Genomic DNA, 13630 nt, shown 5'->3' with positions numbered 1-13630 from the left:
AACGGGCCTGGGCTCCAATACCAAGCACTGCCACTCTACTGTGCTTGGCAAGCCATCACCAGAGCACCGTGGCCTCTTCAAACAGCTTATCACCAGGGGTGCTGGGAGTCGGACTGCCATTGATGACCTATCTTGAGGACACGCCATCAATATTAAACTCCCGGAAAACTCCTTTAGATGACAGGCACTGAAGTCTTCAGCACTTTTACACACGCCATAGCATATCAAAAAGACAACTCCCTGTTAAATATAAGTTGATCGCCGTGGCTCAGGCTTCTCTCAGTGACGAGCTGTTATCACTAGGGGAAGCTACGTGTGGACATACATTTTTCAAGTCACTGAAATGGAAATTTAGCATTGCATGCTGACTATTCAAGTAAATGGACGGCCACACAATGAGGAGCTGTATGTACCCCAAAAGGGCTTACTGGGAGAAACATTAGATGCTATAAACTTGTACATAATATCCATACATATAAAATACCAAAATAGAAGGCTGTATCCGGAGGTGACTAGCTACATACTTTTGCTGGAGATTCAGCTTCTTCTTGTAGTCCTTACATTTCTTCTTTTTCTTGGTTGCATCATACTCCCCCTTCAGTTGGAATTTGGCATTTTCAACATGAAGTCTGTACCCCCTGATCTCATAATCATCAAGAAGCTTCAGAGCGAGTGGAACAGATTCTTTCTGCAAGTGGAAAAAAAGTGGAGTAAGCAATGTGTATTATATTCCTGTGTTATACAAGATCCTATTTATCATCAGGGGAATATCCCAAGGCAGTTTTGCTTAAATCTGCATTGCGCACTTTGCACCAAAATTTATCAAACGTTGCACATTGTTTATTAAAGGGGTTGGCCGTTTCGCTATAGTGATGGCCTATCCTCAAGACAGGTCATCAATATCAGATCAGTGGGGGTATGATTAGCTGTTTAAAGAGTACGCTCTTTACTGTTTACCTGCCCTCCATCGCAGTGTAATTTCACTTCCTCCGTCTCATTTACTTGCATGGGACGAAGTCTAACTACGATTGCTCCTTCCCATTCACTTCCAGAGGGGCTGTAATTACACCTGCTGACCGCTGCAATGTTGATAGCAAGCAGACAAACAGTGAAGGGAAAGCAGCGATCGCAGGACCACTGCGTTCTTTTCAAACGGGGGTGCCGGGTGTCAGACCCCCACCAATCTAATATTGATGACCTATCCTGAGGACAGTAGATATTGTAGGATAGAAGCAGCACCGTGCGGTCTCAGGATAATGCGTTTGTCAATGCAGCAGCCTAGCCGTAGGCCCTTGATCCATCAGGCCTTGAAGTACATATATGGAAAAGAAGATGGCTTCGGCAGCATATCGCAGTATCAAAAAATTATTTTATTCGTACCTCCAGACACCAGTCTTTATCAAGCTTGATAAAGACTGGTGAACAGTCGAAAAACGTTGCCAATTGTGTCTGGAGGTACGAATAAAAGAATTTTTTGATACTGCGATATGCTGCCGAAGCCATCTTCTTTTCTATCCTGAGGACAGGTCATCAATACAGGGAACCAGACAACCTCTTTAAATGTGGTGCATCTTTAAACCTAAAACTTTTGTCTAGAAATGCTATCCCAGTTTTCTACACCACCTCCTACTGGAGAGAGTTTGGCACTCTTTTTTTGTGACTTTTTTTTAAATACGTCCCAGTGATAAATCTGGACTGAAACTTATTAACATAGCCAATAATGTCTAGTTTTCCACCCACTGGGAAACTGTAATGATTGGTGTAAAAATGCAAAAAGTTGCAAATGTTTGCTCAATTGACCCCAAAAGCTTAAACATCCCCTACTTTCATACATAGTTGAGTGAAAACAAGGCCAACCGACTCAAATAGGCACGAAAACATAGGAACTAGGAGGCTCTGGAATGAGGGGTTAAAATGTGAAATATTTGGCTGTAACAGACGGTACTTTGTTTGCTGAAGAACAGTACAATAATGAGCGTCTACAAGCAATAGTCACACATGGTGGAGGCTCCTTTGGGGCAGCATTTCAGCAAATGGAGTTGGGGATTTGGTCAGGAGTAAAGGTGTCCTCAATACTGAGAAATACAGGCAGATAGTTATCCTGTATGCAAAACCACCAGGAAGGCGTCCGATTAGTTCCAAATTTATTCTGCAGCAGGACAACGTGTCACGGCTGAGGATGGGGAAAACCCTCAGCCGTGCGATGCCAGAAGATGGACGGTCAGTGCAAGGCCAGGATAGGAATCAGGTCACCTCCTACACATCCCTAATTCTGACCCTGTCTCCTATCCGTATGAGCCAACCCTGAAGGTAGGAAGGCTCATACTCCGGAACCTGATATTCCTGCTAGCCCTCAGGGTGGCCCTGGACTAGGAGCAGGGTAAGAATACCTGTTCCTCCTAGACACGGAGGAACAGGAGTCTCACTGGCCAAGCTACATAGAAAGGGGAACATGAACAGACATATGGCAATGACAGGTAAGTGAGACTAGTACCAGACTTACCTGCCACAGACACACAACCTGGAACCCATGTACAAGTGCTGCTGTCCACAACAACACAAAGGACACAGCACACAACAGACATCACACGGGAACCCAGGTAACCATATGCTGCAATAACAAAGAGACCAAACAAACATCTTCTAAACACCATACATAAACCTATGACCACAAGGGTGGCCCCCACTGGCAGATGGAATAACACAGGAGGCTGCTCCAGCTAGCCATGGCTGAAGTACCCCTCAAACTAGTGATATTCACTGAGGCTTTATAGGCCCAAGTAGCCACACCCACACAGACACACCCAGTGTTCACACACACAGAAGGGATTTAACCCTTCCAACACCAGGCAAGGGAAGACTGCCACTTAAAGGGGAAATACACACATAAACAAACACTTCACCTGTTGCCGCGGGCAACGGCGTGGCAACCATGTCCTGGGGATCAGCCATAGGGCTGAGACACTGCCACCACATGCACACAACACCACACGTTGCCACGGGCAACCAAGTGAAGGAAAGTGTCACAAAACACACCATAGGCCGTGACACAACGACCCTTAAAGGGATTCTGCAGTTTGTTTAAACTGATGATCTTATCCTATGGATAGATCAGCATCTGATCGGCGGGAGTCCGACAACCGGGACCCCTGCTGATCAACTGTTTAAGAAGGCAGCGGCGCTAGCAGTAGTGCCTTGGCCTTCTTGCTGTTTACCACAGGTCCAATGATGTCACGACAATTATCAACTGGCCTGGGCGCGGCTAAGCTCTGTTCACTTGAATGGAGCTTAGCACCGCCCAGGCCAGTTGATACTAGTCGTGACGTCAGAGGGCTGGCGGTAAAAAGCGAGAAGGCCACGGCGCTACTGGAGCGCCGCTGCCTTCTCAAACAGCTGATCGGCGGGGGTCCCAGGTGTCTGTCCCCCGCCGATCAGATGATCTATCTAGAGGATAGATCATCAGTTTACACAAACTGCAGAACCCCTTTAACATAATGTCATTAAGAACTATCTTTAGCATAAAGAAGAAGTCATCATATGGTCCCCACCGAGCCCTGATCTCAACATCATCAAATCTGTCTGGGATTACATGAAGAGAGGAGGATATGAGCCAGCCTACATCCTCAGAAGATCTGTGGTTAACCTCCCTGTAGTTCCTTTAAAAACTGTGTGCACGTGTGCCTAGAAGAACTGATACCAAGGCAAAGGGCGGTCACACCAAATATCGATTGGATTTGTCTTTTGTTCATTCACTATTTCATTCATTTCATTAATGGATAAAAACAATTTACTAACACCATTTTTAAAGCATTCTTACTCTGCAGTATTTTTCGACACCTGCACAGTACGGTACACATAAATTTAGGTGGATCATTTCTTTAGACCCTGTGACCTGTGTTGCATACCTGTATTCAGCTGAGGACACCTGCAGGGCAAAAACTTAAATTTGCAAAACCTAAAGGCCCCCTTACATAGCCCGATGTATCAAGCGATTGTCGGGAAGGAATTGTTCCTTCCTGGCAATCGCTTGCTCGTTGGTGGAGGAAAAAGTTGCATTTACATGCAGAGATCTCACAGTAATGGGAGGAGCGATCACTAATGCCATCGCTCGTCCCAATACAGATTCGCTGTTTGCCGGCAGCATATAGTGGCACCGGCAAATGATCATTTAGGTGAAGGCATGAACAATCCTATTACCCGATGAACTAGTATTTCATTCATTCATTGGGTAATCGGCAGCACCTTTACACAGGTAGATTATCAGTAACTCCTAGATGGGACAAACCCAGGCACTCAGCATATACAAAAATATACTACAAAATCATATCATTATTGAAATCGATAAAACAAATAAATAGATGCATAAATTGGCAAAGACAAACACGACCACATGGAGAGTGCACACAGGAAAACACGTGTCGGGTTCTCTAGGAGGTGCCACTAGCCGGGTCTGTATTGTGTATATTTTGTGAATCATGTTTTTTTATATACGTGGGGGAGCCACGTGGTTTGATTTTGTATTTATTTATACTTGTTTTTCCATCCGGCCTCTTCCACCACTTGCAATGCTATAACTTGATGTCCCGAAGTGTTTTGTGCACTCTCCATGTGGTTGTGTTTGTCTTTGCCAATTTAGGCATCTATTTATTTGTTTTATCGATTTCAATAAAATATATAATTTTGTAGAATATTTTTGTGTATGCCGAGTGCCTGGGTTTGTCCCATCTAGGAGCGATTTATTTTGACACTTGCATTATATTCGTACTACACAACCGTATTCAGGTTTCGTGTATTTATTGTTCAATGGTATCTCACAGGTAGATGATCGCTAACAAGAGTCCCTACGAACGCCTGTTAGCGATAATCTGCCAGAGCATCGGGCAGTGATAAGGGCCCCTAACAAAGCTACCTTTTAAATGATGTAGAAAATTAAATTAAACTGAACTGAAGAAAGGGTTCATCAGGGATGATCAAAGGAAAGTCCGAACACTCCCATTACACGATGACTGACCTTGAGATAACAGCACAAGCCGTCTCCTTTCAGATTCCCTTCCTTATCTTTATACAGCTTAATTTTGAACTCTTCGGTCACTGGATCTCGCATGATAATGCCGCATTTAGACATAATCTGGACAAATTCTTCATTTGTAATATCAGGAGGCAGACCTGTAAAGCAAGAAAGAAATACACACAATCACTAAAGGCCCCTTTATGCTACTTTCACACTTCGGTTCGGTGCGGATCCGTCTGGTATCTGCACAGACGGATCCGCACCTATAGTACAAACGATGGTATCCGTTCAGAACGGATCCGTCTGCATAACAGCTTTTTCAGATCTGGGTTTTCAAGATCGTGAAAACTCAGATCCGACAGTATATTCTAACACAGAGGTGTTCCCATGGTGATGGGGACGCTTCAAGTTAGAATATACTAAGAACTGTGTACATAACTGCCCCCTGCTGCCTGGCACCACCCGATCTCTTACAGGGGGCTGTGATCCGCACAATTAACCCCTCAGGTGCCGCACAGACCTGTCACTTACGAGTAGGAGGAGCGTCGGCTGGCCAGACAGCGCAGGTGAGTATAAGCTAAGTAACCATGGCAGCCAGGACTGCAGTAGCGTCCTGGCTGCCATGGTAACCGATCGGAGTCCCAGCGATTAAACTGGGACTCCGAGCGGAAATGCCGCTCCGCTGCCACCAATGATGGGGGGGGCGCACTGGCCACCAATGCCAATACTGGGGAGGGAGGGGGTGGCCGAACTGGCCAACAATGCTAATACTGGGGAGGGAGGGGGGGGGGGCCCCGCACTGGCCACCAATGCTAATACTGGGGAGGGAGAGAGGGAAGGGGGGGGGCCCACACTGGCCATTAATACTGGGGAGGGAGGGAGGGGGGTCTGGCCCCTTCTGCCTGGCAGCACCCGATCAGGGGGCTGTGATCCGCACAATTAACCCCTCAGGTGCGGCACCTGAGGGGTTAATTGTGCGGATTACAGCCCCTGTAAGAGATCGGGTGGTGCCAGGCAGCAGGGGTCAGTTATGTACACAGTTTTTAGTATATTCTAACTTGAAGCGTCCCCATCACTATGGGAACACCTCTGTGTTAGAATATACTGTCGGATCTGAGTTTTCACGATCTAACTCATATCCGATGGTATATTCTAACATAGAGGCGTTCCCATGGTGATGGGGACGCTTTAAGTTGGGTATATTAATAGGGACTCCTGACTTTACATTGAAATTCAATGGGGGACGGATCCGTTTGCAATTGCACCATATTGTGTCAACGTCAAACGGATCTGTAAGTCAGGACGGATCCGTTTGGCTCCGCATGGCCAGGCGGACACCAAAACGCTGCAAGCAGCGTTTGGGTGGCCGTCTTCTGAGCGGAATAGAGGCGGAACGGAGCCAAACTGATGCATTCTGAATGGATCCGCATACATTCAGAATGCATTGGGGATGTACGGATCCGTTCGGGGCCGCTTGTGAGAGCCTTTAAACGGATCTCACAAGCGGAACCCTAAACGCAAGTGTGAAAGTAGCCTTACACTGGTAGATTTATCAATCGCCTGCTCATCAGTGAAGGAGACCACTGCATTTACATGTAGTGATCTCCTCCACAGTATGAGGAGTGATCGCTAATGCCATCACTCGTCCCCATACAGAAACATTATTTGCCAGCAGCAGAGGCTGTTTAGATAGCACGCCAGCAAACAATGATTTAGGTGACCGCACAAACAATCTTATTACTGATAAACTAGTATTTCGCTTGTTCATCGTGTATCGGCGCCACCTCTACGCCGCAGATAATCACTAACGGGTGCCCCTGCGAATGCTTCTTTGGGATTATCTGGCCGATGCTCAGCCGGTGTAAAGGGGCCTTTAAAGGGGTTGTCCACAATTTTAAGAACATTAAAAAACAAAACTATTTCTTACCGGTTAAATCCTCAGAGATGACGTCACATATTCTTGCACAGCCAATCACTGGCCTCAGTGGTCACGTGCCGTACATCCGAATGCCAACATTGGGGTCAGTGATTGGCAGCGGCGGTCACGTGCATGTGACAGCCTCTTCTGAGGACCGATGAAGCAGTGAGGTGAATGAGGTTTGTTTTTTTATGTTATATATACTCAGAATAACGACAGCTGTAAATGTCTCTGCGCGCTGGTCATTGTCACTAACCTGTCACATACACATTTGTGTTTCTTTCATCTCCCACATTGAACCAACCTGTAATGATTGAAAATAAAATAATTATATACGTTCTATCAAGAAATATTACACATAAGATATAACTTTAAACATCACTTTTTTATATACTAAATGTAATAAATGACAAAAGAAATATTAACTCTGCAAACAAATCTCTTATTTTCCCTTTTTGTAGCAGTTTATACTTTCATTTTTTTGAGCGTACAGTCATACAAAAATGTGACCAGGTGAACAGCTCCATGTGCGACACTGGCCCTATGTTCAGTATCATACATGTCCAGAATACAGATGTGTGAATGAGGTCTAGGGCTGTCACCAAACAGCAGTTTATATGGGAGACTCTTTCACATCTCATTTGTAATAGTTTTCCCAAGTGTTGTGCTAAAGGTGGGATCCGATGCGTCCGAGGAAAGCCCTTTTCTTGTTAAAATCGTTCCAGGTCCAGATTAAAGAAGTTATCCAACGTTTTTAACACACCTCTTCAGAATGGCTGGACCTGCTGCGGGGTTCACACTTACCTGGTTTCTCGGGTCTGGATTCCGGCTGCATCTCTAAATGGACACTTCGGCGGGTCCCGTGTCTCTGGGAATCAACATCCTGTTGATGGGCATCATGTGACCACTGCAGCCAATCACTGGACGCAGCAGTCATGTGATGCCCATCAACAGCACGTTGATTCCTAGAAACCAGGGCGGCCGTGGAACGATGCAAATCCGGTAAGTATGAACCCAACTCGGTCCAGCCATTCTGAAGAGTCTGTTAAAGTTTAAACTTCGATAACCCCTTTAAGGCTACTTTTACACAGTCAATATGTGGTCAGTATTTTGCATCAGCATTCATAAGCCATAACCAGCAGTGGGTCCAAAACACAGAAGTGGCACAGACCTTCTGATTAGGACTTAGGCTACTTTCACACCCGCGTATGGTGCGGATCCGTCATGGATCTGCACAAACGCATCCGTTCAGATAATACAACCGTCCTCATCTGTTCAGAACGGATCCGTTTGTATTATCTTTAACATAGCCAAGACGGATCCGTCTTGAACACAATTGAAAGTCAATGGAAGACAGATCCGTTTTCTATTGTGCCAGATTGTGTCAGTGAAAACGGATCCGCCCCCATTGACTTACATTGTGTGTCAGGACAGATCCGTTTGGCTCAGTTTTGTCAGCAGCATTTTGGTGTCTGCCTCCAAAGCGGAATGGAGGCGGAACGGAGCCAAACTGAGCGCACCTCTGATCTGGCTGCACTGTGCTAATAGCAGAAGGGTTCTTGTTAAAAGAGATACATATATATATATATACTACGCTTCAGCATCACTGTTATTCAATGCACTGTGAACAAACAGTGCTAGCATTGGCTGTAGGGCAAACAGCAGTCAGTTCGGCGGCACCGCTGAGAGTTTTAAACCACACTTAAGTTAGAGTAAAGGATTTTATTATAGGAAACAAATGTTACGTTTTACTGAGTAATACTGATAGCACATGTAACTAAGAGACAGTTTTTGGTCCCAAGGATCATTTGTAAATAAGAACGGATCTGTTTGGCTCAGTTTCGTCAGACGGACACCATAGCGCTGCAGGCAGCGTTTTGGTGTTCGCCTCCAAAGCGGAATGGAGGCAAACTGATGCATTCTGAATGCATTAGGGCAAAACTGATCCGTTTTGGGGCGCTTGTGAGAGCCCTGAACGGATCTCACAAACAGAAACCCAAAACGCCAGTGTGAAAGTAGACTAAATTCTGACTGTGTGAAAGTGGCCTAATAAAGCCTATACACATTACCTGGGTCGGCTTTTCTCTTCTCTCCCTTCGCTTTGGACTCAGCTGGTTCTGGTTCAGTTTTGGGGTCTTTCTTAGGCTTTTCTTCATCCTTGATTTCCTTTGGGGCCTGAGAAGGTTCAGCATTCTCAGAGGCATTGTAACCATAATTTGCCTGATACATTGCCAAGAAGTCTTCAGTTAGCTAATGAAAAGAACAAGGAATTATATTAAAAAGCAAAAAAAATGAATCAAGGTCAATAATAAAAAAAAAACAGCCCAAAAATGAGACACCAGAGATAAAGTTTTAGGTACATGGTTTATCCTTTATAAACAAAAATCCCAGAAAAAACTAAGATAAAAACATCCTGCACAGTATGATATATAAATGTGCGGATGTCCCTGGCCATATTATTGAAGGAAATTGCAGAAATAAGGATAATAATGCACTTAGTAAAGTAGATACAAGCATTATATATGGACGAAGTCCTCACTCCGAGACACTTAGCCAATATATTATGATTTTATCATATCAGAGTGAGGACTTCGTCCATATATAATGCTTGCATCTACTTTACTAAGTGCATTATTACCTTATTTCTGTGATTTCCTTCAATAATATGGCCAGGGACATCCGCACATTTATATATCATATCGTGCAGGATGATTTTGTTGTCTATGTAGTATTTGCTTGAGGGAGTGGCACCTTCAAGTGTGAATGCGCACCTATTATCTTGGGAGTAGCATTCCTCTGCACTTTTGCCCTTCCTATCCAATAGAGCGCCTTGATTAGGTGGTACATATGGCTGTGCTCGCTTCTCCTCCCATTGGTTGCTTGATGCACATGGAGGCGACTAGGAGCAGCACATCATATGTGCGGCGTCTGCGCTCCTGAACATAGATACCCAACGGCTTAGGTAGGTTTAGCGTAGGACCCGCCTGACCTGAGACCACCTTGGCGCTTGGTAGGACGTCCGAGAGATCTTTCCATCAACAAGCACCCTTGGGATTTCCAAGCATGCATGTTTCAGTCATAATTGGGGGGGTCGGGGAGTGCAAAAAGAGCTGCAAGGGGCATTCTCATCTCATAAAGTGACAGCAACTTGACAAGTATGGCAGGAATGCTGCATTTTATGTTTTGTGGTTTTCTGAACCAGCCAGATCCAGAGAATGAAGGGGCCACAGTGTTTATTCAGTGGCTTATTACAGCCCCCAGGTCACCGGCTATTCAGGGAACTGCAGCCCACCCCATTCACTGCATGCGATGCGGGTGGTTGGAACGTTGCAGCGCAGGAAAGAGGTCACAAGCGTGCAGTCCCTTTATTATCACCATTGGTGAGGTGCCAGACGTCAGACCATAAAGCGATGTCATATCCTGGGGATATGCCATGGGAAACCCCTTTAAGAGCAGCCTATCAATGGCACTAGCACCTATCTTAAATGTGGGCCAAAACACCACTACTCCGGCCTGTGCCCAAAAATATCTAACACCGAAAATAGCAGCCAGAGTCTTATAGACATTTATAAATAGATCTTTATAATAACACAATGGTTAAAACATACATAAAACGACAAGTAACAGATGGTGGTGGAAAATAGAGAAGCAGGGCTAAACGCCCGAGCAGGTCACGTGGGTCACTTATAGGAACTAGAATTCTTTGAAAGGCAGCATGTAAGGATGTCACCCACAATAGTATACATTCTGGTAAAGTGCTAGTGCCAGTAAATATCCACAGATAGTATATTGTTCCTACAGCAGCCACATCAACCACAGTAACATATTGTTATATCTATCATACCAGCCACGTGTCCTGCGCCCCGATGCGCGTTTCGCTCAATGCTTCATCAGGGGGTAAATGACCATATATACGATATACTATCGGTGGATATTTACTGGCACTAGCACTTTACCAGAATGTATACTATTGTGGGTGACATCCTTACATGCTGCCTTTCAAAGTATTCTAATTCCTATAAGTGACCCACGTGACCTGCTCGGGCGTTTAGCCCTGCTTCTCTATTTTCCACCACCATCTGTTACTTGTCGTTTTATGTAGGTTTTAACCATTGTGTTATAATAAAGATCTATTTATATATGTCTAGAAGACTCTGGCTGCTATGTTTGGTGCTAGCTATCAATGGCACTGTCAAATACATTATTTAAAGAGGTATTCCAGTTAGAGAAAGTTATCCCCTATCCACTGACCGTATGCCGTGGAGCCCCCTCACCCCTGAAATGGATGGCGCAGCTAGTCGGAAATTCGTACCGCCACTCGTTTCTATGGGACAGCTGAGCCCTGTACTCTGATATCTCCCCAGAAATGAATGGCGTAGTAGCACACATTTTCTGACCAGCCGCTCATTCCATTTCAGTGGGGGGCTCCACAGGGTACAGGAAACCCCTTCTCGTGATCCCCACCAATCCAATAGTTATCCCCTATCCTGTGGATAGGGGATAACTTTCTCTAACCGGAATACCCCTTTAAAGAGGACCTGTCCTCTCTCCTGATATATCTGTTTTATTAACTACTTGCATCCCCCATGTAATAATTCTGGAGCCTCTATTCCTAGGACTATGATGTGCCATTCCTACATTCACCCTGGTAAAAGTTATGAATCAATTGCTAGAAGTTTGCAATTAAGGTCCAGATGGGTGTTACCAGTTTGGGGGGGGGGGGGTCAAGCCCAGCCTGGCAGCACTGAGTGAATAGTGTAATAAGGTGCAGGGACACCATCCCAAACTGGTAACATCCATCTGGACCATTACTACAAACTTCTAGCAATTAATTCATTACTTCTAGAAGGAATAATACAGGAATGGCACAACATGGAATCAGAAGAATAAATACTCCAGAATTGTTATTACACGGGGATTGCAAGTAGTTACTAAAAAGGACATGTCAGGAGAGGTGAGGGGTCCTCTTTAACTTGACCACTGCTGCCCAAAAGATCAGTCAGATCTGAGTGTCGGATAGCACCCATAGACATAAAAGTCACTGCCCAATTTAGGCTACTTTCACACTGGCGTTTTGGTTTCCGTTTGTGAGATCCGTTCAGGGCTCTCACAAGCGGTCCAAAGCGGATCAGTTTTGCCCTAATGCATTCCGAATAGAAAATGATCCGCCCAGAATGCATCAGTTTGCCTCCGATCAGTCTCCATTCTGCTCTGGAGGCGGACACCAAAAAGCTGCCTGCAGCGCTATGGTGTCCGTCTGACAAAACTGAGCCAAACAGATCCGTCCTGACACACAGTGTGATAGGTCAATAGGGAGGGATCAGTTTTCACTGACACAATCTGACACAATAGAAAACAGATCCGTCCCCCATTGACTTTCAATGGTGTTCATGACGGATCCGTCTTGGCTATGTTACAGATAATACAAACTGATCCGTTCTGAACAGACGCAGACGGTTGTATCATCTGAGCGGATCCATGCATGACCGATCCACGCAAAACACGAGTGTGTAAGTAGCCTTAGCAAAAAGCAACCAGTTGAGGGCACAGCTTATACTCATCTGCTTGGTGGCAGAAAACCGTACAGGTCAGAGAGCAGTTGCCCAGTCCTCCCGAACGCTCCATAGACATAAGCACAGCACAGCACAACAAGAATAGCCGGTCCCCCCGGCCAGGCTGAGAGGGACATATAGTGGGCTTGACAAATGTATGACTGAGGCACACAGCTGTCCCAAAGACTGCGCTCACCCATCCCCGGCCGGCTGTCCATGGTGGATTTGCAGGGCAGGGAATGTAACACAGGGGGTGAGGGCAGCAGCTAACCTGAGCCAAATATTTCATCCCTGAAACTGCAGATCACATTGGCAGAAGCCGGGAACACCTTTACCATACCAGCGGGATACGCAGCACGCGGACGGGTCAGGGGACCAGGAGGAACCAAAGGATCCGGATGGCACAGTGACGGAATGCCGCAGCAGGTGTATTTAACCCTATAAAGGCCTTATTCACACACGGAGGATCCGTAATCCTTGACAGAATCCGCTGACATTCTGCCAGTAATGCCGGCAAATGGAGTTTTTGCTTGCTCTTAAAGGGGACCTGTCACCGACTCCAGTCTTACCGAGCTGCTCATTCCGCATTGTTGGTCACACAGATAAGACACGTGTGCGGCTGCAGCAGAGGTCGCACTGCAATCCGTTACCAGTCTACTCTAGAACTGGCTTCTATACAGAAATAGCACATTTAGACAATTTTACATTTCTGACTTTTGTGCAATTCAAAAACTCGTGTTTTCTCCATCATATTTAAAATATAACATAGCCAAAATGGCAAACTATCGGTGCTCTGCCTCTCCAGTATTACACTGGCCCACCGGCACCATGACTGTCTGCTGTGCAGATCCAGTGCCCACAGATGACCAAGCAGCACAGAAATATCTTTGCTGGGATGATGCTGATGGGGCAAAAAAATGATAATACAGGATACACAGAGCACTGCATTACCATGATATAGACTGATATGAGGCAAATACACTAACTCACTGCACCAGCAGGGCCTGGCTGAGCAGCTGAGCCAGAGCGTGCTGGTGCAGTGATCAGTTAATCCACAGGCTCTTGCTGAGCACCTGAGCTGGAGCCTGCTGGTGCAGTGATCAGCGAGTCCTCAGCCTCCGGAATCACTGATTACTGCACCAGCAGGCC

At 45.8% G+C, this 13630-nt stretch overlaps 1 protein-coding gene across 1 annotated transcript in view; it reads right to left on the bottom strand.

Moving 5' to 3' along the window:
- Positions 1–13630, bottom strand: part of HTATSF1 (HIV-1 Tat specific factor 1) — a 44329-nt gene that overhangs the window by 24496 nt on the left and 6203 nt on the right. Inside the window, exons 2-5 of the mRNA XM_044306314.1 lie at positions 8999–9179; positions 7186–7233; positions 5012–5166; positions 525–688 (exon numbers count right to left, since the gene is read on the bottom strand). Coding sequence (XP_044162249.1) covers positions 525–688; positions 5012–5166; positions 7186–7233; positions 8999–9179 — 548 coding nt within the window. The remainder of the gene's footprint in view (positions 1–524; positions 689–5011; positions 5167–7185; positions 7234–8998; positions 9180–13630) is intronic.

This window comes from Bufo gargarizans, chromosome 9 (genome assembly GCF_014858855.1).
Source record: "Bufo gargarizans isolate SCDJY-AF-19 chromosome 9, ASM1485885v1, whole genome shotgun sequence".
Taxonomy (NCBI): Eukaryota; Metazoa; Chordata; class Amphibia; order Anura; family Bufonidae; genus Bufo; species Bufo gargarizans.
Note: the sequence above shows the minus strand (reverse complement) of the source record. Positions and strands in the feature narration are given on the sequence as shown.